The following is a 21,405-nucleotide window of genomic DNA, read 5'->3' on the forward strand; positions in this document are numbered from 1 at the left end:
TGAAGGGTTAGCAGGAAAGGTCCCTCACTACAGTGGGAGAGTGCAGTAAAGTGAGGAAGCCAGTGGCAGGCTTCATCCTAGGGGGTCATGGAATATTTTAGGGAAGTCATGAGCAACTTTGGGGTTTTTGAAATAAATTCAGTTTCTTTCTAGGGTTTCATGCACTATATGCAATACACAATATCTAGTGAGGTCTGTGCTCCAGGGAAAGACCAACACCCATTCATTAAATTCTTAAGTCTTATCTCCAGGAAGATTTCTCCAATGGACACAAACAAAAATATTTGTGAGACTCAGGTGATGACTTTCCTACCATTACTGCTTTTATAAGACTTCCCTGTAGTGTGAAGAATGTGGTGCCTAATGACATGCCTCTTCCAGGAAAAGGCTGGTCCTCACTGAGCACATTCATAAGTTTTCTCTCCACCAGAAATCCTAGATGTAAAGGAAGAGATGATCTCTGGCTGCAGACCTTCCCTGAGTCCAGACAGGGCTTGTTCATGAAGTGAAATTTCTGGTGTCTAACAAGTTCAATAGTCCATCTGAATGTTTTTCCCCATTCATTACAAGAATATGGTTTCTATCTCAGGTGAATTCTGATGGAAAATAAGGAATGATGTTAGCCTTAATACTTTTCATATTGATTATATTAATGAGATATGCCCTCTAGAATGGATTCTCTGATGTGAGAGAAAAGAATATTTCTCCCATATAAAGAAACAACTACTAAAGGAGAATTAAAGTTTTCTCCTATTTCCTCATTCAGAAATTGGCCACTGTAAGTGATTCAGCCAGTCTCTGAAGGGCAGGGCTGATGATCAGATGAAATCTTGGGCAAGATTTATTCAACTGGGAAAATTTAGATATGACCAAAATTTAAAGAGATTTTATTCTAGGTGGACTCTGGCCCATTGTATTTTAGTAAACCAGGTCTGAGGGGAAGTGGACCTCTCTGATCCAGACTGCCCCAGGCAATGGTGATCTGGATAGAAATAAGTCTCTTTGTCCAAAACTGAGTGAAGACTCATGTCTCCCCACTGAGTCCGTCATTAGAATGAGTCAAAATCTCATTATAATACTCCTTCTGATTAAGTTTTAACTAATCAAGATTGACTTAGGCCTGTAGGTTAACTCTCACTTATCTAAGGGCATATAAATGTTGAAAGGTCTCCATGATTCATCTTTAGTTTGTAAGAGATAGTTAAAAGACCATTGTTTTATGAATTATTAATTGGCCATAATTAAATGATTACCCAGAAATTATGTCTCTTCAACTTTGCTTTCAGCAGAATTGTATGGTAATGTGATAATGTATATAAAAGGTTTTATGACATCATGTATCTCTCCACTGTGGACTGTATTATGTGCAGCAAGTAGGGAGTTTAGTTCTGAAAGCTTTTCCACATTGACTAAATTCATAAGGTTTCTCTCCAGTGTGGACTCTGTGATGTACAGCAAGAGTGGAGCTGTAACCAAAACCCTTTCCACATTCATTGCATTCATAAGGTTTCTCTCAAGTGTGGATTCTCTGGTGTACAGCAAGATGGCACTTTCTTCTGAAAGCCTTTCCACATTGATCGCATTCATAAGGTTTCTGTCCAGTGTGGATTATCTGATGTGCAGCAAGACTGGAGTTGTCTTTGAAAGCCTTTCCACATTGATTACAATCATAATGTTTCTCTCCAGTGTGGATACTCTGGTGTACAGCAAGTTGGGAGTTTTGTCTAAAAAGCTTTCCACATTGATTACATTCATAAGGTTTCTCTCCAGTGTGGATCCTCTGATGTGCAGCTAGACTGGAGTGGTCTCTGAAAGCCTTTCCACATTGTTTACAATCATAAGGTTTCTCTCCAGTGTGGATTCTCTGGTGCACAACAAGTTGGGAGTTTTGTCTTAAAAAGCTTTCCACATTGATTACATTCACAAGGTTTCTCTCCAGTGTGGATTCTCTCATGCAGAGCAAGACCGGAACTAGAACTGAAAATTTTTCCACATTCATTACATTCATAAGGCTTTTCTCCAGTGTGTATTCTCCGGTGTCCAGCAAGACTGGAGCTCTGTGTGAAAGCCTTTCCACACTGATTACATTCTTAAGGTTTCTCTCCAGTGTGGATTCTCTTATGTGAAGCAAGAGTGGAGCTGTCTCTGAAAGCCTTTCCACACTGATTACATTCATAAGGTTTCTCTCCAGTGTGGATACTCTGGTGTACAGCAAGATCGCAGTTTCTTCTGAAAGCCTTTCCACATTGATTACATTCATAAGGTTTCTGTCCAGTGTGGATTCTCTTATGTGAAGCAAGAGTGGAGGTGTTTCTGAAAGACTTTCCACATTGATTACACTCATATGGTTTCTCCTCAGTGTGGATTCTGTGATGTGCAGCAAGTAGAAAGTTTAGTCTGAAAGTCTTTCCACATTGATTACATTCATGAGGTTTATCTCCAGTGTGGATACTCTGGTGTAGAGCAAGATGGCAGTTTCTTCTGAAAGCCTTTCCACACTGATTACATGCATGAGGTTTCTCTCCAGTGTGGATACTCCGGTGTACACCAAGATCGCAGCTTCTTCTGAAAGCCTTTCCACATTGATTACATTCATAAGGTTTCTCTCCAGTGTGGATTCTCTTATGTGAAGCAAGACTGGAGCTGTCTCTGAAAGACTTTCCACACTGATTACATTCATAAGGTTTCTCTCCAGTGTGGATACTCTGGTGTACAACAAGATCACAGCTTCTTCTGAAAGCCTTTCCACATTGATTACATTCATAAGGTTTCTGTCCAGTGTGGATTCTCTTATGTGAAGCAAGAGTGGAGCTGTCTCTGAAAGACTTTCCACACTGATTACATTCATAAGGTTTCTGTCCAGTGTGGATTCTCTTATGTGAAGCAAGAGTGGACCTGTATCCGAAAGACTTTCCACACTGATTACATTCATAAGGTTTCTCTCCAGTGTGGATTCTCTGATGTCCAACAAGACTTGATCTCCATGGGAATGCCTTTCCACATTGATTACATTCATAGGGTTTCTCTCCAGTGTGGATTCTCTGATGTGCGGCAAGACTGGAGCTGTCTCTGAAAGCCTTTCCACATTGATTACCTTCATAAGGTTTCTCTCCAGTGTGGATTCTCTGATGTGCAAGACGACTTGATCTCCTTGGGAATGCCTTTCCATACTGATTACATTCATAGGGTTTCTCTCCAGTGTGGATTCTCTGATGTGCGGCAAGACTGGAGCTGTCTCTGAAAGCCTTTCCACATTGATTAGATTCATATGGTTTCTCCCTCGTGTGAATCTTCTGATGTACAGTAAGGTGACCTTTAAATCTGAATCCATTTCCACAATGATTACATTCACAAGACTTCTCACCATTGTGGATTCTCTGATGATGAGTAAGAGTGGAGCTCTGTGGGAATGCCTTTCCAAGTTTGGTATACCCATAAGGTTGCTCTCTAGTCTCCATGCTCTGATGTACAGCAACACTAGAGCTGCAACTCCCAGTCTTTCCACACTGATTACATATGTGGGGTTTCCTGTCACTGTGAATACTGTGAGGAGAAAGGAAAGATGAGTGTTCACTAAAAGGTACACCACATTCATGAGACTCATGTGGTTTCTCTCCGGTCTGAGTTTTTTCACAGTATTTCAGGGATGACTGTTGACTCACATTTTTCCCATAATGATGATAACCATAAGGTTTTTCTCCTGTGTGGATTCTCTCATTTGTAGCACAAATTTCTCTCCCAGTGACATCACAGGGACTATCACTCATGAGGTTTTCTTCGTGTGTTTCCTTCACAGAAATCCTTAGCTTTTCAGTAGTCTCTTTCATTCCAGGTCTAAGCATTCCTTCTGCAAAAAAGACAGTAAAACATATACACAGAGACACATGCACACAGATATATAATTAGAAAGCTTTTCCTCCATTGCAAGAAAATAAACTGATCTATATGGTCCTTCCCCAGGTGAAGAAAAAAGTCATAAAAGACACAAACATGATTGTCTTAAAATGCCATTAACTCAAATTTGCAGGATAACTTGACTTACAAAGAGCTTCACTGACAAACATATTGGGTCTGCAGAAATACCTGTGAAACTGGCAGACCTAGCATTCTTATTACAACGTCTAGTCAGGACATGAGCTCAGAATTACTGAGTGACCTGAAAAGTATGCCTGCAGGTTGACACTAGACCACCAACCCTGAAAGTGGGCATGATCTGTTCATGGAACTAGATGGCCCTTCTCCATGGCACTTACTTTTGTTCTACATTTTTTGAGAAAAAAATGTTTTATTTTTGTATGCTTGACTTTTCTCTCCCTCCCTTTGGGTCTTCTTATTCTCCAAAGCACAAAAATATTGAAATCAGGCCAATTCATAAGCCTAGAATGGGTTTTTTAGTTGAAGGGAAAAGAAGAGTCAGTCATTGTAGGTGGCAAGCTTCACTGTTGCCTTATTGTAAGAAACTGCCACGGCAACTGCCAGTCTTGAGCAATCACAACTCTTATAAGCCAACAGCCAGCAACACTGGACCAGAGACCACACCAGAAAGAAGATTAGGACTCACTGAAGACTGGGATATAGGTAGCTTTTATTACCAATGACATATTTCCAAATTAAAATATGTCCTTTTAAAAAGCTAAATAGTATTGTGCGTGTAATAGACAACAGTATGTCACAAACATAACTTTTATATGCCCTGACAAAAAAAGGTCAGGTGACTCACTTGCTTGCAATATTTGCTTTACCACCAAAGTCTGGAACTGATTCTGCAATATAGCTGATGTGTACCTGGATTTTTTCTCATTCTTGTCTCGATTCTGAATCCTCCCCAATTCTATTCTCCTTAAACGATTATTTCACACCTAGAGTTCCCCTTTATTCCAATGTATCCCACTGAACTAGACAGCTTTCTACTCCCAAACACTCTCCTTTCCCTAGATCAATTAAGACCAAGGTTCCTGATCTGTTGTTTCTTCTCAACCATTTCCATGTTTCTATGACAGATGGGCAGCTCCTTGAAAACAGGAACTGCCTTTTCCCTTCCTAAAACTTGATGAGGTGCCTAGAAAACTGGAGGTGCTTAATCCATGCTTATTGACTGACTGCCAGGACCCATGAATGACATCAGGCCCCACCTTCTACCTCAATCCCTATATTCTGGTTTCTGTCTTATTTGTCAAATGCAGCTTCTGGCTTCAGCTCTGTTTCTCTACTTTTTGCACCTTATCTCCTATTTCAGTGAACTTTCTCTGGTTCTAATCCTGATGGGACCTGATCAGATCTACGGTAAAGATTACAGAGACTTCTTTTTAGGCTTTTGAAGAATCTCTTACTATGGAACTATGGGAATTTCTACTACCCACTTCATCAGACTCAGAGTGGCTGTCAGATGCAATGAATCTGCAGAACAATTCTCCAAGAAGGGTCCAAAGATTGAGCCTTACAGATCAAGGAAGGCACATGGGTTGATCATTTATGTAAAGTATATCCTAGGATTAATTCTATGTGAGTGACACATAGCTAAAAATCTCTGAGAAAGAATCCCAAGTCAGGTGTTCCTGCCTCCAAATCTAGCACTTGCATTGCCCCAAGACCCAGAGTCACAGCTTTCATATACCTGCTTTCATGTCACTCACCTGTACAGCAGCTCCTCAGGCCTTCTTGTTCCAGCTTCTGTGGTGCTTCCCTTTCCTCTAAATAAAAAACCAAATATTCTCTGGGAACTGGAAGCCCTAAGAATGTAGAATAAGGAATGAACATGGAGAAAAACTTAAAATTGAGTTCTCTTTAGGAAAAATACAAAGCTGCTCCATTTTGAGAATCACTCCAACATGCTCACACACATCTGGCTTATTCTTCCATTAATGCTTGTAATGAAAGTAACCAAAAAAAGATGTGCCAGATCAGCAATGAGCTCCAGAAAATTAGAGCCTGATGAATCAGTTTTGCCTTTGTCTCCTATCCACCCATGAAACCTATCAAAACCTTTTTACTGTTCCTTCAAAGACTCATTGCCTTTCATGGCAAGATTCCCCTTTGGGGGAACTCAATAAACCTTAGTGAAATTCAAATTGTTAGCCAGTCTCTTAATCCTACCATATGTAGGGGTCATGACAGCAAGGAGCAAAGGATGGTTCCCAGAAGTCCTTAAGCATGGTTTCATAGCATTCATTTTCGAGAAGTTTGGAGAAAGGTGGGGGAGAAGGTCATGGAGCCAACTGGGAATGAGAATATTTGATCATGGTGTACCTTCACCATAGGAAGGACTCATTGCAGAGTTTCTATTATGTAGAAATTAGAGACAGCTGGTAGTGTGGAGGAGAGGGTCCTGGGACAAGAATGAGGAATGCCAAGTTTTAAATCCAGCCTCAGACAGTTACTAACTGTGTGTCTCTGGAAAAGTCACTTAACCTCTGTTTGCTTCAGTTTTCTCAAATGCCAGATGGGGATAATAATATGAGCTAATAACATAATATTGTAAAGAAAGTACTCTACACAACAGCTGATGAACAACAGGTGAAGACAAAGGCTTATTTCCCTCTGTCCTTTCCCATCACCTGTACTGGATAGTGGAGGCCATTTAAAGAAAGACTAAGGAGAAACATGTGACACTTGGCACACCCAGAAGCTGAGAGTTACAAACTGATGGTTCTCAAAAAGAAGGATATCCTAAATAATTGGCCCATCCCAAAGAGGAAGAGGGTACAAAGAGAACCATACTTTCTGAGCGCTTTTCAGAGATTTGGCAGAGAAAATTAATGTCCAGGGAGAGCTTGGGCTAAATAATCCAGTCATATCCTTGTTGAGTAAGAGAGTCAATACTTAAAACCATATGCCTTGGGCTAAATAATAAACAACTGAGATGCTTCAGCACTGATGTCTTGGACTTCAAGCTACCTAGAATTGCCAAGAGATAGCTACAGGAGCAACAAGGGAACATACATGTTATCTTCATGCCATCTACTCACCTTCTAAAGGAAAGCCAGGCGGCAGAAGGACAGAAGAACAACCCATTTCCTTCCTGATAATTGATAAATGATCCAAAGCCAGCACAATGAGGGATAAAGATACTGCGTTTGATAGTAGAGGGGCCAAGGAAATGTCCTTACCCAAGGAGAGCAGGTTGTGGGCATTCTCCAGCATGACTGCCTTGTAAAACTTCTTCTGAGGATGGTCTAAGAGGTCCCATTCCTCAGGGGTGAAGTCCACAGACACATCCTGGAATGTCACCAGCTCCTAAAACATCAAGAGTCACAAGACTGAGACCTCAAAAAGACTCGAGAATTCAGGCAGTCCAACCCTCATTAAGTGAGAAGACAAAATTGTAGCACAAAAAGGAGACCGACCTAAAAGTCATATCCTTGCTGAGTAAGAGAGTCAATACTTAAAACCATAGTCACTGAGAGGTCACTGAAAATTGAGAAAAGTATTTGATATGATCAGTTGGAATCGACTTGAGAAATGTCTTACTATGGAATCTGGGAAAAATTTTGTGTGTTATCTGTAATTCTGAAAGATCTCAGGAAGAGAAAGAGAGAAATATGAAATTTCTTCCTTATTTGAACTGATAAAAGCAATGTTCTAAATAATATTATGTCAGGTTTGTGAGAAGCTGGCAAGTAGAGTGTATTCTGGGGTGTGAGGGGCAGAATGAATGTTTGATTAAAGGAGAGGGAAGAAAAATATCTAGCTAATTACCTCAGAGCCTGAATCAAAGTTCTATCCAGATAAAACATGAAAACGATTCATAAGAGATACTTAATTATAACCTCAACTGAACTAAGGGAGATAAGACTTTTCAGCCAAGTGAAGGAGAATGATGTCATTACATTGGGTCTTGAGACTGCCCTAGATATAACTTGTCATGGCCAAAGCATCTCTACCTTCTCTTGATGATTGCTTGCATTTGTCAATAACTTATTATTTCATTATTAAAATATTTAGTAGCATAGTTGTTCATTGTTGTTGGATTTATGTGTTCAAAGCAGCCTAAAATAACATCACCATGTAAGGGTGAAAGTGCAGTGTTTGTGACCATGGATGATCAGACTAAAAGAGGCCAGAAGGCTTTACCACAGGCTGGGAACAAATAGTCCACATGAATATTTGGGATGGAGAGGCATCTCCATTTGCACATCTCACTATTCTTTTGACTTACTACAATTCTGCTACACTTGCACAGCACACCATGTTCTTTGGTGTTGATAAGCTATTCTGGGTAGTCCTTTGCCACTGTCTCTGATGACTCACCACTGCTTACAAAATTCTTCAGAGACCTTTGGAATGCCCTTGTATTATGTCTTCTGACCACATTGTCAGTGCCTACTTTGCATGTGTTCTCCATAAAAGTCTTTTAGGAAAACATACTTTTGGCATTTCAATAACATGGCCAGTCCATCAGAGTTGTGCTCTCTGCAGTAGAATGTGAATGATTGGCAATCTAACATGAGAAAGCCAGAGTCCGGTACTTTTCCAGGTGACCTTCAAAATCTTCCTAAGATAACTGTGATGGGATTCAAAGCAGATTCACAATTTCTCCATTTGCTGCAGTCAGTGGATGGTGTCATGCTGAATGGTGGAGAACCTCTATTTTCCTTGTATACATTTTCTGAAAAATTATTTCCCCTTACTACAGGTTTTTTTTGAATGTTGTCTTTTTTTAAAGTTTTGAGTTCCAAATTCGATCACTCTTTCCCTCTCTTCCCTCTCCCACTAATTTACATACTGTGGGTGTAGGGTGTATTCGGGGAAAACCAGTACCTTTGGTGTGATGACTGTAAAGCCCTGTTTCAGGTTCTTTCCAACTTTGGTATCCACCTGTTCCACCTAATTCTCACCTGTGGCTCCAACAAGGTGCAGCATGTGCATTGGCCACATTGCAGTAAACCAGGCTGAGGGTAACCAAGTGTTTCCAAATCCATTGGTGAGTTAGGGGGGGTGTCTACCCGAAGTATGTGAAAACTTCCTCTGGTGGAATGGGTGGATGAGAACAATTTTTTGCAATGGCCAGGAAGGCAGATGGAGCAGGTGATATGGAGTACTTAGAGCTTAGTTAGACAAGACATCACTGCATCCTGAGACAGTGCCAGCCATCTTGACTTGGTCCTGCCACTGAACTATGATGAATCTGGAGGAGAGAGTAAGGCTGATGACTTCATGCAACTCTGCCTTACTTAAATCCAATTCACACATGAATCAAAAGACAGCACCCACACCATTTGACTATTATACTTCAAAGTCCTGTGGCAATACTCAAGTGATGAAGCAGCAGGTGTGGATGCACTGGGAGCTATAGTCATGACCCTGCACACAGGTGGCCCAGCATTGTTTCTCAGTGGAAGCAGCAGTGGGACAATTCAGCCCCCTGGGTGTCTGAGCAGCCTTTTAAGGATTGCATTGCTCATCTCCTGGTGTGAGGAAGGGGGCTAGAAAAAGTGCCCTAAACACTGTCTGTTTACCCAACACCCTATCCTGATTACCGTAGCAGGTGAGGAATCCCACTATGCAGTCAAAACGCACAAAAATTATAAAATGTATGAAAAGTCTGCAAACATCAAAACATTTACTCACAATGGGCACATGGAACGTGTGCACACTAATAGATAACACAAAATCCAGTAGACCTGAAAGAAGTGCTCTTGTTGCAAGAGAACTGAACAGGTATCTCATCTACAGAGCAGCCCTGAGTGAAACAAGGTTCGCAAAAGAAGGCAGCCTTACTGAAGTTAGATACACCTTCTTCTGGAGTGGGATCAGTTAGGGGGAGTGCCGTGAAACTGGCATGCATTTTGCAATCAAACCTTATCTAATCAACAAGCTGCTATGCCTGCCAAAAACAGTGAATGGCAGGCTCATGACAATGTGATTGCCATTTGCAAGAAAATGCCATGCAACCACCATCAGGGCCTATGTTCCCACCATGACAAACCCTGATGAAGTCGAAGAGAAATTTTATGAAGACCTAGAGAGCCTTATCATCACTGTGCCAAAAGAGGACAAGCTTATAATTCTGGGTGACTTTAATGCTAGAGTAGGCTCACAAAGCAGACTTGACAGGGAGTCCTAGGGAGGAATGGAGGTGGAAAGAGCAACAGTGGTGATCATTTCCTGCTGAAGACTTGTGTATCATATTACTTTCTCATTACCAACACTGTCTTCTGTTTACCTCAGTGCAATGAAACTTCATGTATGCACCCTTGCAGCAAACATTGGCATCTAATAGACTAGGTGATTGTAAGGAGAAGAGACAGACAAGATGTGAGAGTGACAGAGGCAATGTGTGGTGCAGAGTGTTGCACTTACTGGAGACTTATCCTTTCCAAGCTAAATATGTGCATTCATCAAAAGCACCACCCCCAAGGCAAAATGAATACCAGAAGAATTAATCTCAACCAATTAGAGCTCTGCTCTGAACATAAACAGTTTCTTGCTGACTAGGAGGGAAAGTTGAGGCAACACACAGTTGGCAACAGTGGAGCAGAAAAGCAGTGGGCAGCTTTCAGAGATTTGCTGTACAGCACTGCATTAGCTCATCTGGTTCAGAACACTCACAAACACCAAGACTGGTTTGATGAAAGTGATGGGAAAATTCAGAAGCTGCTAAAGGAAAAACAAGTATTCCACAAGATGTATCAGCAGGACAGCTCATTCACCTCTAAGAAAGCAGCATTTAATTCCATCATAAGGAAAGTATAAGCAAAGCTTAGAGAGATGCAGGATTCCTGGCTCAGTGAGAAGGCAGATGAAATTCAGTTTTGTGCCGATAGTAACAATCCAAAGTGCTTTTCTGATCCCCTGAAAGATATTAATGGACCAAAACCTACGGTGCCTCACAACTGCTCAGTGCTGATGGAGCCACATCGATTAGGAACAACAGACCATCCTCAATCAATGCTGAGGTCACTGACCATTTACCTCAGGTTGAAGTCAATCCCTCCTTAGCTGAACTTCCAGCTGAAGAAGACGTTTAGAGGGCCATTGGGCTCATTCCATGTGGCAAAGCACTTGGTGCTGAGTCTATTCCAGCTGAGATTTGAAGGGTAGGGTGACCATTGCTTATACAAAAGCTGACTGAAATTTTTCAAGTTACATGAAGGGAAGTAGAAAGGGACTTGCATAAGGGGGGAGGGGAGAGACTGATAGAAGGATAAACTGTAGGAGGCACTGGTCAGAGGCAAAACAGTGGTAAGGAGAGAGGGGAAAAGGTCAAAGAAAGAGAGAGTGAGAAGGGAAAATAGGATAGAGGGATATATACAGGTATCATAACTGCAAATATGAATGCAATTGATTCAATCACAAAATGCATTAATAGATGTAAAACAGGTAATTTTGGTTGTACTAAATTTGAGTTGGTTTTTTTTTCAGAAATAAAATCAAGACAACCAAGATTACAGGGAAAGTTGATAATTGGGAAAAAATTGATAAATATATCAAATATTTAGATAAAGCACTGAGTCAAAATTTATAAGAATGCCAAGTCACAAACCAATTGATAAATGGTCAAAGGATATGAATAGGCAGTTTAGAAACAAAGAAATCAAAGCTATTTATAATCATATAAAAATTCTCTAAAGGAGTATTGATTAGAAAAATGCAACTTAAAACAACTCTCAAATTCAAACCAAATTCATACCTATTAAACTGACTAATAAAACAGAAAAGAGAAATGATAAATATTGCAGGGAAACAGGAAAATTGAGGCACTAATGCATTGTTGCTGGATTTGTGAACTCATCCACCCATCATGGAAAGTAATGTGGAACTATACTCAAAATGCTATATAAGGTGGATGCCCTTTGACCTAGCAATAACATTATAAACTCGCTATCCACAAAATACTTTTTTTTAAAAAGATAGAAAAGGACCTACTCATACGAGAGTATTTATAATAACTCTTTCTGTGGTGGCAAAGTATTTGAAATTGAGGAGATGCCCATGAATTTGGGAGTGCCTTTACAAGTTGTAGCATATGATGGCGATGGAATACTATTGTGTTACAGAAAATGACAAGCAGGATGATTTCAGAAAAGCCTAGAAAGACTGAAATGAACTGATGCAGAATAAACAGATGCAGGATGACATTTTGCAGCAATACTGTATGATGAGCAACAGTGACAACTTAGCTATTCTCAGCTATATAATAAATCTGAAGGATTGATGATGAAAAATGCTCTCTCCCTCCATAGAAAGAACTGATTCAGCATATAGAACTAAAGCATACTAGTTTTCACTTGCTTTCTTTTTCATTCATTCCCCCCCCCATGAAATGACTAATATGAAAATGCTTTACATGAGTGCATATGTCGAACCTGTTTTGGATTGTTTCCAGTCTGTAGGAGGGGTAAGAGGAAGGAGACAGGTACAAAACTGTGACCTCAAAATTTAGGAATAAAAATATTTTTATATGTAATTGGGGAAAAACGAAATATTGTTTCAAAAAAGACTAAAAGCCAATGGCAGCTAGGTGACACAGTAGATTGTGCCAGGCCTGGAGTCAGGAGGATCTGAGTTCAAATTCAGCCTCAGATGTTTTCTAGCAATGTGACCCTGGGCAAGTCACTTCTCCCTGTTTGTCTCAGTTCCTCCTATGTAAAATGTGCTGGAGAAAGAAATGGGGAAACCCCCCAGTATCTCTGCCAAGAAAACCCCAGTGTGTCACAAAGAGTCAGACAAGACTAAAACAACTGGAAAACAACAAATAGCCATTCCCCAACAGATAATTGTTTAAAGGATCTAACAAAAAATTATCAGAAACTGCCAAGAAGTTCCAGCCACATGAAAAAATGCTCCAAACTACTAAGAAAAGAAAACCACAGCACTGAGAATTCATCTCACACTCTGCAAAACGGACAGCAATGACAATAGCACCAGCCAATGCTGGAGGAGCTGTGGGAAGCTGGGCACACAAACACACTGTGAATGAAGCTATGGAATGGGAGATCATGGACATCTAAGTTCAAATGCGGCCTCAGACACTGACTAGTTATGTCACCTTGGTTGGTAACTCACTGAATCTGTTGGCCTCAGTTTCCTGAACTGTGATAAAAAGATAAGAAGAGCAACTACTCTATAGGGCTGCTGTGAAGATGGTTAAAAGTAGATTTGAGGGAGAAAGTAATTCACTCTCCTGGGACTCTGCCTTTGAGCCCTATACCTGTTCGATAAGAACTGAGTGTCTCCTTTAAGACAGCCCTTTCTTTCCCACACTGGAAAAGAAAATTCCCAGAATTTTGAATAGTTCCCAAACTCAGTCCTTTCTTATATCCTCTCTAACAAGGGAAGTGCTAAGCCCTTAACAAATGCTAACTAAGTAACAGCTAAAGAAGGCACTCTTTCTTTGGCCTGGTCCAAACAGCTCTGCTAAGGGACTTTGAACATGAGAACGTGAACCAGAAGCCAACTTCACCTGTTCTCTAGAGTTGCCATATTTTAAAAAACCCAGGAGCACAGTATGCAAGAGGCCAGGAGCAACTCAGCATCTGCTCATAGCATTTACTCCTGTCACCCCTCACTGCCCCCTCAGTGTGCCCTTGATGATGCCCAACTACAAGACAGGGTGCAACTGACAGATTAACTATTTGTGCAGATCACACCATGGAGCATAACAGAGTATCCTGTCTTCCAGGTCTGCCAGGGAGAGCTTGGACAAAGAGGCAAAGGGGAGGGGGAAAGCAGTCCTATGGATACGTGGGGGAGGGGTGCCAGGCATGGATACAGGACCAAAGACAAGACCACTACAGAGCAGAGGAATGAATGGAGAGGTCTTAGGAGGGCAGCCACTGGGGATGAGGTGTAGTTTGTGATTGTGATACCAATATGCCATGGATTAATTCAAAGGACAGAGAACAGAGCGGTGTTGTTACTACCATTTTCAATGTCCTGCCTACTTTCATAAAGAAACAATCGATAGAGGATTGCCAGACTTGCAGACAATCCTCTTTGTCTATGGAAATGGCCTGTTTGGGGGTCAAATCTGTAGACACCGTGCACTCACCTGGGGTGGGGGTCGGCAGCTGCCAAGGGCCATTTCTTCTGGCTCCACACACACTCTCAGATTGGGCCAAGCTTTGACTTCTGCAGACTGAGCTGGGGAGAGAGAAGGATTCCAGGAGGCTGGGCTATGGGGATTTACAGGGAGTGAGGCCCTGCCCTCAGCAGAGAGAATGAAGCCCAGAGGCAGGGTCAGGATAGAAAGAGATGTTCCCACTCTCTCCCATTCCTCTTCTTTCCCCTTCCTCTGCCCAGTTTTCACTCAGATCACCAAGAGGCAGAAGGGGCTTGGAATCCCACATGGCACAACAGCAGTCAGAACCTCAGTGCCTCCTGAATCAGAGATTTCCTTCTGATTGGGTAGGAGACCAGGCACCTGAAAGCGCAACGCAGCTCCTGAAAAATAATCCCTTCAATTGTGTCTCAAGGTGGTCCTTTATCCAGCCCAGCCCTCCATTTCGGGTTACCTGGGAAACACCCCAGGCTATTAATCTTCATCCAGACCTCTTCTCCTTTACCTCAGGATCACCACAGGCAATTTGCCACCCCTCAAATCCATCCCTAATCTTCATACCATCTTTACTTTTTCCCCATAAAAGTCAGTTTAGACCAGACCAAATGGGCAGATTAAAAAAAACAAAACAATCTCACCCTCCTCTATTGATAGCCAACCAAATCAGCCTCGTCTCTGAATGAGAAAGGGCTTGAGGGGCCCAATTCCTTGGAGGCAGATCCAGGCTTCACGTGGCCATTTCCAGGTTCATTCAAGTCTTTCACTTGTGTTTTACTCAAGAGAGCCTTCCTGGATCCCTGAGGGGAATTTTGTGAAAAGGTGACAAAATCTTAAATGAGGGTACCCCCAGATTCTAGAGAAGTGATTGGGAGTCTGGAAAAGAGTTAGCAGGAGGAAGCTTCTCCAGGAACCAGGTTGTGGGGGAAGGATTGCTCCAGGGGGACCTGGAGCTAGACTCACCACAGAGTCAGAGGGAAAGGACGAGGTCCAGTGGGATGAACAGCCAGCAGGTCTGTGAGGGGCTGGCTCAGACCTACCTGGCACCTGCACCCACAGAGATGGCCTCCAGAAGGCAGAGATCTCAGGTACAAGAGAAGATAGTGTGATCCCAGATCTGAGGAAAGAAGGCAGAGGGAGCTCCAGTCCAAGGGTAGAATGCAGAGAGATCTCAGCACAAGTTCCAGTTATCAGCCAGCATACTCTGAGAGACTCCTCCCAGCCTCTGAGGCCCTCTTTCCTCCAATTACACGCAGGTTCAGCCACTCAGGACGCATTCTCCCTCTCCTTCCCAAAACCTGCCCTCCATCAAGTGGATACAGCCTTAACTACTGGGATGACCCCTCTTCTGCCCTAGACTCCACCCAGGCCTCCAAACTCCACCCCCGACCAGGCTGGTCATCTCGGAGGGCTCCTCCTCCCCCATCACCCTCCACCTGATTTCTTATTGGAGGAAAGATTCAGGACTATAGGAGTTGGCAGGTGGAGAACCAGGCAAAGGCGAGCTGGAGATTTCCAGGGAGCAAGGGATTCACAGCCGAAGGGAGCTTAGTTTGAGAATGGAGGCTATTCACCAAATGCAAGCAGTTTGATTAGCATTCTCGTAGTTTGAATTGGAATGTGGCTCATTGAAAATCAGATTTTATTAATTCGGCATTTATGGGCATATGTTTAGTGATGAGGTTGAGGGGTCCTGGGGACCCTGGAATCCCGACATGCCGGGCCCTGCTCGAATGAATCCCACACAAGCCTTCTTAAAGCCAAAGAAAACAAAGTTTATTAAAGATTCGCCACCTTAGGTTGACTCCTAAGGAACCCAAGCAGTTGTAACGCTTGTATTCCACAAGGGGGCCAGATAGAATCTTCCATTAGAGAGTCTGAGCTGGATTGAATGTGAGCGCCTTCATGGAGGTAAGATGGACCTTAAATACAGAAAGGAGGGTAGGAGGGATCTGTGGGGGTGGTCTGATAGTCTCGGGTGATGGGAGGAGGGGTTTAGGAAGGGTCTTGAGAGATTGGGGTAACTAGTGAAGTCCTTTGGTGGGATGTAGGTGGTGCAATCCAGAGGTAACAGACAATGGAAGGCCAGGCTAGGCCGGGGGAAACAGATTTGAATGTGAAAGATTCAGGAGAACCTTGCTACAAATCTGAGTATGAAAGGCCAGGTTTGAGGGGAACCTATCTGCAAAGACCAGGTGAGGAGATTCAAAGGGAGTTCAAGGAGGTTTCCAGAGTCTGAACACCATCACTTACGCAAATGGAAGGGGAATCCAAGGAGCTACCCCTCAAACGCCAGACTTTCTGGGGGCCTTTCAGACTAATGGGACAAAAGCTCTCCTGATCCAAGGGAAAAAAATCTTGGCTTGGACTTGTATCTCATCATTCCCCCCTCAAACAGATTAGACCCAAATTCTTTTGTGGTAAGGGGCGAAAGTCTCAGCTTCTAAAACTGCTTCCTGCTGGCAAGGGGTATAGAGCTGTCCCTGCCTCGATGGGTCCTGTTCAAGGGGTCAGATTTCAGAACCTGGGTGGTGCCAGGTCCAGTGGGCTGGAGACCTAGGATTCAGTCAGAGGTTGGTATATAGCCTGGGTTGTCATCTGCAAGTTGATGGCTTGCACTCTGGAAAAGACGAACCTGGCAAGGAGGTTAAATAAAGACCAAACAGGCACACAAGGAGTATAAAGAAAAGACAGTTTCCCTGCCACAAAAGATAATGTTTCGGGAAAAAATTAAAGATGACTATGGCAAGGCCAAAACATAGAAGGGGCATGTTTGATAGGGGAGGTTTTTGCTGGCAGATATCCCCTTTCTTTCCAGATTGTTTCATGGGCATATAGAACAAGGAAAGCATATTTTGAGTAAAGAAAAACAACAGCTGGCCTGGGGTCAGGTCCTAAGGAATGGGTTAAGACTCCCAAAGCCTGTCCTCTCCTTTCATCAACATACAGAGTGAAAGGCTTTTCTAGCTTGGGTAGAACCAGTGCTGAAGTGGTGGTCAAATTAGTTTTCAGAGTCTCAAAAGCTTTAGCCTGGTCTGAGTCAGTTCTGAGTCAGTGGATTGGCTCAGATCCCTACTTAAATCAATTACTCAGAGGCCTCTCAAAGTGATGACAGAAAGTTTATTTACTAGATTCTCAAGAATCAGGACAATCCTATACCAGTTCACCTGGAGTAGGAAAGCAGAAGACAAAGAAAAGGCAGTGATTTATATAGACCCTAATGCAAGGCCCTCCCCCCCCACTGACCATTATTCTCATTAGCTGAGAATATGATCTTACATTCCAGACACGAAATCTAACCAATCCCTTTTGACATGAAGACATTGAAGAATTAGGTAAACTTTATCCAATCCTTGAGACCCTAATGTGCTACACAGTTTTATATCCTTATATCGAACTATTCTGTTCTAAAAATATAGTAACCTTGAGCCTCTGAGTCTTACCTCACCCCTGGGAGAAGAATTACAATCTGAGAAGTCTTCACTAAACCTATCCCACTCAGTGCCTTGAGGAGGGTCATAAAGGGGTTGAGCAAAAAACTGAAAGTAGCAATCCAGAGTCTCCAAAATCCAGCCATGCCTAAAAACACTGACACTTGTTTCTTAGTGGCTGGAACAGGGATAGACAGGATGGTCCTTTTTAGCTCAGAGGTTAGGGAATGAGAGGTGGGCCTGAGTTCAGGGCCTAGATACTTTATGGACTGGCATGCTATCTGGACTTTGTTCAAAGAGACCCTATAACCTTCAATGCCCAAGAAATTAAGGGCTTCAGTGGAAGCAGCCAAAGAACCCGCCTGGGTGGGGCTACAGATAAGAATATCCCCCACACACTGAATTAAGCTACTACCTGTTAGTTTCAGGTCCTTTACGTCCCTTACTGAAGCCTGGCCAAATAAAGGAGGGTTACATGGAAAGGCAAAAATAAATTGTGAGTATTCTCCATGAAGCTTTTTTGCAGGAAGGATTGCAGTGTTGCATGGAGATGAACAAGAGACAAGGATTTTATACTTAAGGAATTTTTCAGTGAAAGGTTGTAGTTCTTCCCAGGCCTCAGGTTTAATCAGATACTGGCTGAGATGGAGGAGCACTTTAGGGTCTGAGAGGCTAACAACAGGTGGGGTGGAAGAAGTAGCTCCCTCTGGAGTTCCCAGATCCCAAGCAATTGGCTGCACTGTCACCCACCCTCTCAAGAGAACATGGGGAGATTTAGTGAACAGAGGGAAAAAGGAGATGGGAGGATTAACTAGAGAAAATTGGCTCCCCCAACTTCACCATTAGCCTCCTTTCCAGCAAGGGGACAGAGCAACAGGAGGACATAAGGAAGGAATGTTTAAACAACAGATCCTCAAGTAGGCTGGAGACATTCTTGAGTTTCCCCTTCAATGTCTATGACCCAAGGGGTCAAGGGGTGGTTAGGGCCAGAGTAACTGGCTAAAGCAGAGAACTTAACCATCTTAAGGTGGGTAACCTTACCTTCAGTCTTTGTTTTTGCCCAGGGCTTGGTGAGAGAGGTGGAGAAAGTGTGAGCACTGCCACCACCCAGGCTTTCCCATTGTTGCAAGTCTTCAGAAGACTGGAGGACAGGGTATTGGGGGCAGCTCCACCACTTTATCAACCTGAGGGGCCCTTCAGACAAATGGGACAAAAGCCCTTCTGATCCAAGGGAAAAAGGTCTGGGCTTGGGCTTCTACCTCATCAACTACTTTAAGCAACTTCTGTCCCAGAGCTTAGATTTGGTAACCCAAACCATTTGTTCAGTCTCCAAAGAATGAGAATCTACGTCTGTTCTACTTTTCCTAAAAGCTAAGTTATTATTTTTCTTTTTTAAATTAAATACATCCAGTCAAATACTTAGCAGCTTTTCAACATTGTAATCACATTCTCTAACAGTTTAATTCACCATTTCGCAGCATCCAGATCAAAAGAGAATTGAATTTCCAAAGAACATAACTGCATCACCCACTAGGTATGATTTTTAAAGTTCACATTACTTATCAAATAATTTCCTAAAACCACAATGAAATTTTGAAGCATAACAAAAGTAACATTACAGATTGAAAACCAATTTTACTCTTCTGACCAGAAAACTGAAAACAAGACTTGTTGCCATTTAAATGACATCAATTCAGTTGAATATATTCTCCAAATTGTCGACTCAGGCAGCAAAACATTTTGTCCAGCTATGATGCGAACACTCTAGATTGATTGTCGTGTTTTATAAAAGTATTTGTACCAGAAAGTTTTGTTCTACCAAAGATCAAAATGAGTGCCCATCAACTGTTGAATAGGTAAAGAAATTACAATGTATTCGTTCAAAGGAATATTATTGAAGAATAATGAGAAACATCAGGATTTCAAGGAGAAAAGCTGTATTTTTAGGGATTTAATCAGAGTAAGTAAATTTAGATGTTTAATGAGGTTTCTTATGTAGGGAAATCTATTGAGGTCTTGAGCAAGAGCCGTAATCCTCTTAATTAGATTCCTTTTATCTCCAGCAAGATTTTTCCCACATACACTTAAGTACTGTTCAAATCCAAGGAAAACCATTCAATACCACAGCAACAATTCTATCTTCCAACCACTGACTCCAAAGAGGCCAATATTGTATGAAACCATAAAACTGCAGAAAAATACTCTAGGGAAAAGGCAGAGCGGGGAGACATTCCACACAATCAGTCAAAATGTGAATATGCAGATGACTGAGGCCCAAGTCCTGAGCTTCTACCTGCAAACTTCAGACTCAAATGGAAGAAAACAGGGAAAACCATTAGACCCTAAAGATATGATAAAATAGGATGACTTATGGATAGGAAATGACAGTGATGCATAGAGTGAGGGGATTAGGTCTGGGAGACAGAGAGGCTGAAGAGCCATTAACAGAGGTTCCTTGCCCGGGGCGACTCCCGGGCCTTCGCCTTCTACTTACCTATCCCCGGTCCTCGGACGTCTCCGGCCCTCCTCCTGGTTCGGGGGAGGGAATTCCCTCTCCCTGTTGGGGAAGGGGAATAAACAGGCAGAGCACCCAAAAGGAGTTGCAGCCAGCAAGCTTTATTCCATTTCTCTTTTTTCCAGCTCTCATGGTCATCCCCTTTTATTATCCCCTGTCTCCTCCCCCGTACCTCCCATGGGCGGGCGAGCTCCTCCCAAGTGCCTCCCCATGGGTGGAGCCAGCCTGTTACCAGGGCCATCCCAGTACCTCGTGGCTTGCTAGACCAGCTAGCCTGCCACGTAAGCAGGTTCGGACCCTCAGGCGTCTCACGGTCCTCACGGGGGACCCCGGTCCAGAGCTGTCCCCCAACATCTCCCCCTTTTTGTTTTACACGGGTAGATTGGGTGGTTCCCCCCACGGGGACCTGTCTTTGCAATGTCTCAGAGACAAAACATCGCCTTTAAGACTCTCTAGTGCCCGTGTCAATAATTGCAGGAGGAACTTCAGGAGGCATGGCAGGATGAGACACTTAAGGACAAGAACTGCAACGGAGGAGAGCACGCCTGGCAGCCAATGCAAGTCCAGGATTCGTTGTAACCAATCGAAGATGGAACGGTCTTCTTGTTCACGCTTTTCCTCAAACGTTCTGGAAAGGTTATTCAGCTGATCAATGAGCAAGTCCAACTGATGGATGTCATCTGTGGCGTTACAAGCCAGCATAGCCCCCTGGAGGGCTTTGCGGACCGCCGGCCATTGATTGGGGAAGGTTGAGGAATGTTGAGTCTGCATAAGGCGGGGAGTCCCTGTGCTAATGTTCAGTAGGTGTCGCCCCTTTGATCCGCAGCTCGCTGCTCTGCGGGGGTGGTGTTGTACCATTTGGACTGGACAGCCTCGGACCCAGGAAGGAACTGTTGTAAGGCCATCAGAAGTGTGAGCATGGTTATCTCACGCTGTTTGCACACCCGCTTCGGACGGTGCCTTCCTCTCCGCCCTCGTCTCCTCCTTGCTTTCGGCTTTTCGCAGCTCAACTGCCCATCGTGTGGGGATCCAGATCTCCGTCCCTGGGTCAGCTCCATCTGGTTGGACGCAAAGATACCCCTGACCTCTCGCTATAACTACTCCAGGGCCATGCCATTTGCCTTCTTGGTCCCTCCACCGGATTCGAGCTCCGGTGAGGCAGGCAGTAGGGGCCTTTAACGGCCTTTCCCTTCTGCCTCCCATCTCGTGGAGATAAAATCTTTCTGCGGGGCATGTGCCATCGTCTCGGATTTGCAAAAAATTGTGAGTGAAGACGGCTTGTGCCAGATCACCTCGGGAGAGGCGCCCCGCCGCCCTTACTCCCCCTTTTTGTTTTAACAGAAGAGTTTTTATAGTGCGGTTACCACGCTCAACAATGGCCTGACCTGTGGGATTATATGGGATGCCAGTAATATGAGTAATAGAAAATTCTCCACAAAAGGCGGCAAAGGCAGAGGAAATAT

General features: G+C 43.2%; 1 protein-coding gene across 1 annotated transcript; it reads right to left on the reverse strand.

Annotated features, from left to right (window-relative positions):
* Positions 1-870: 870 nt before the first annotated feature.
* Positions 871-10,337, reverse strand: LOC140521559 (uncharacterized). The gene is given in 4 exon segments (XM_072636735.1): positions 871-1,885; positions 1,887-3,847; positions 5,634-5,729; positions 7,107-10,337. Coding segments are annotated over 4 exon segments (2,616 nt in total). The 5' UTR covers positions 7,141-10,337; the 3' UTR covers positions 871-1,360.
* Positions 10,338-21,405: the final 11,068 nt, after the last annotated feature.

Source organism: Notamacropus eugenii, chromosome 1 (assembly GCF_028372415.1).
Source record: "Notamacropus eugenii isolate mMacEug1 chromosome 1, mMacEug1.pri_v2, whole genome shotgun sequence".
Lineage (NCBI taxonomy): Eukaryota > Metazoa > Chordata > Mammalia > Diprotodontia > Macropodidae > Notamacropus > Notamacropus eugenii.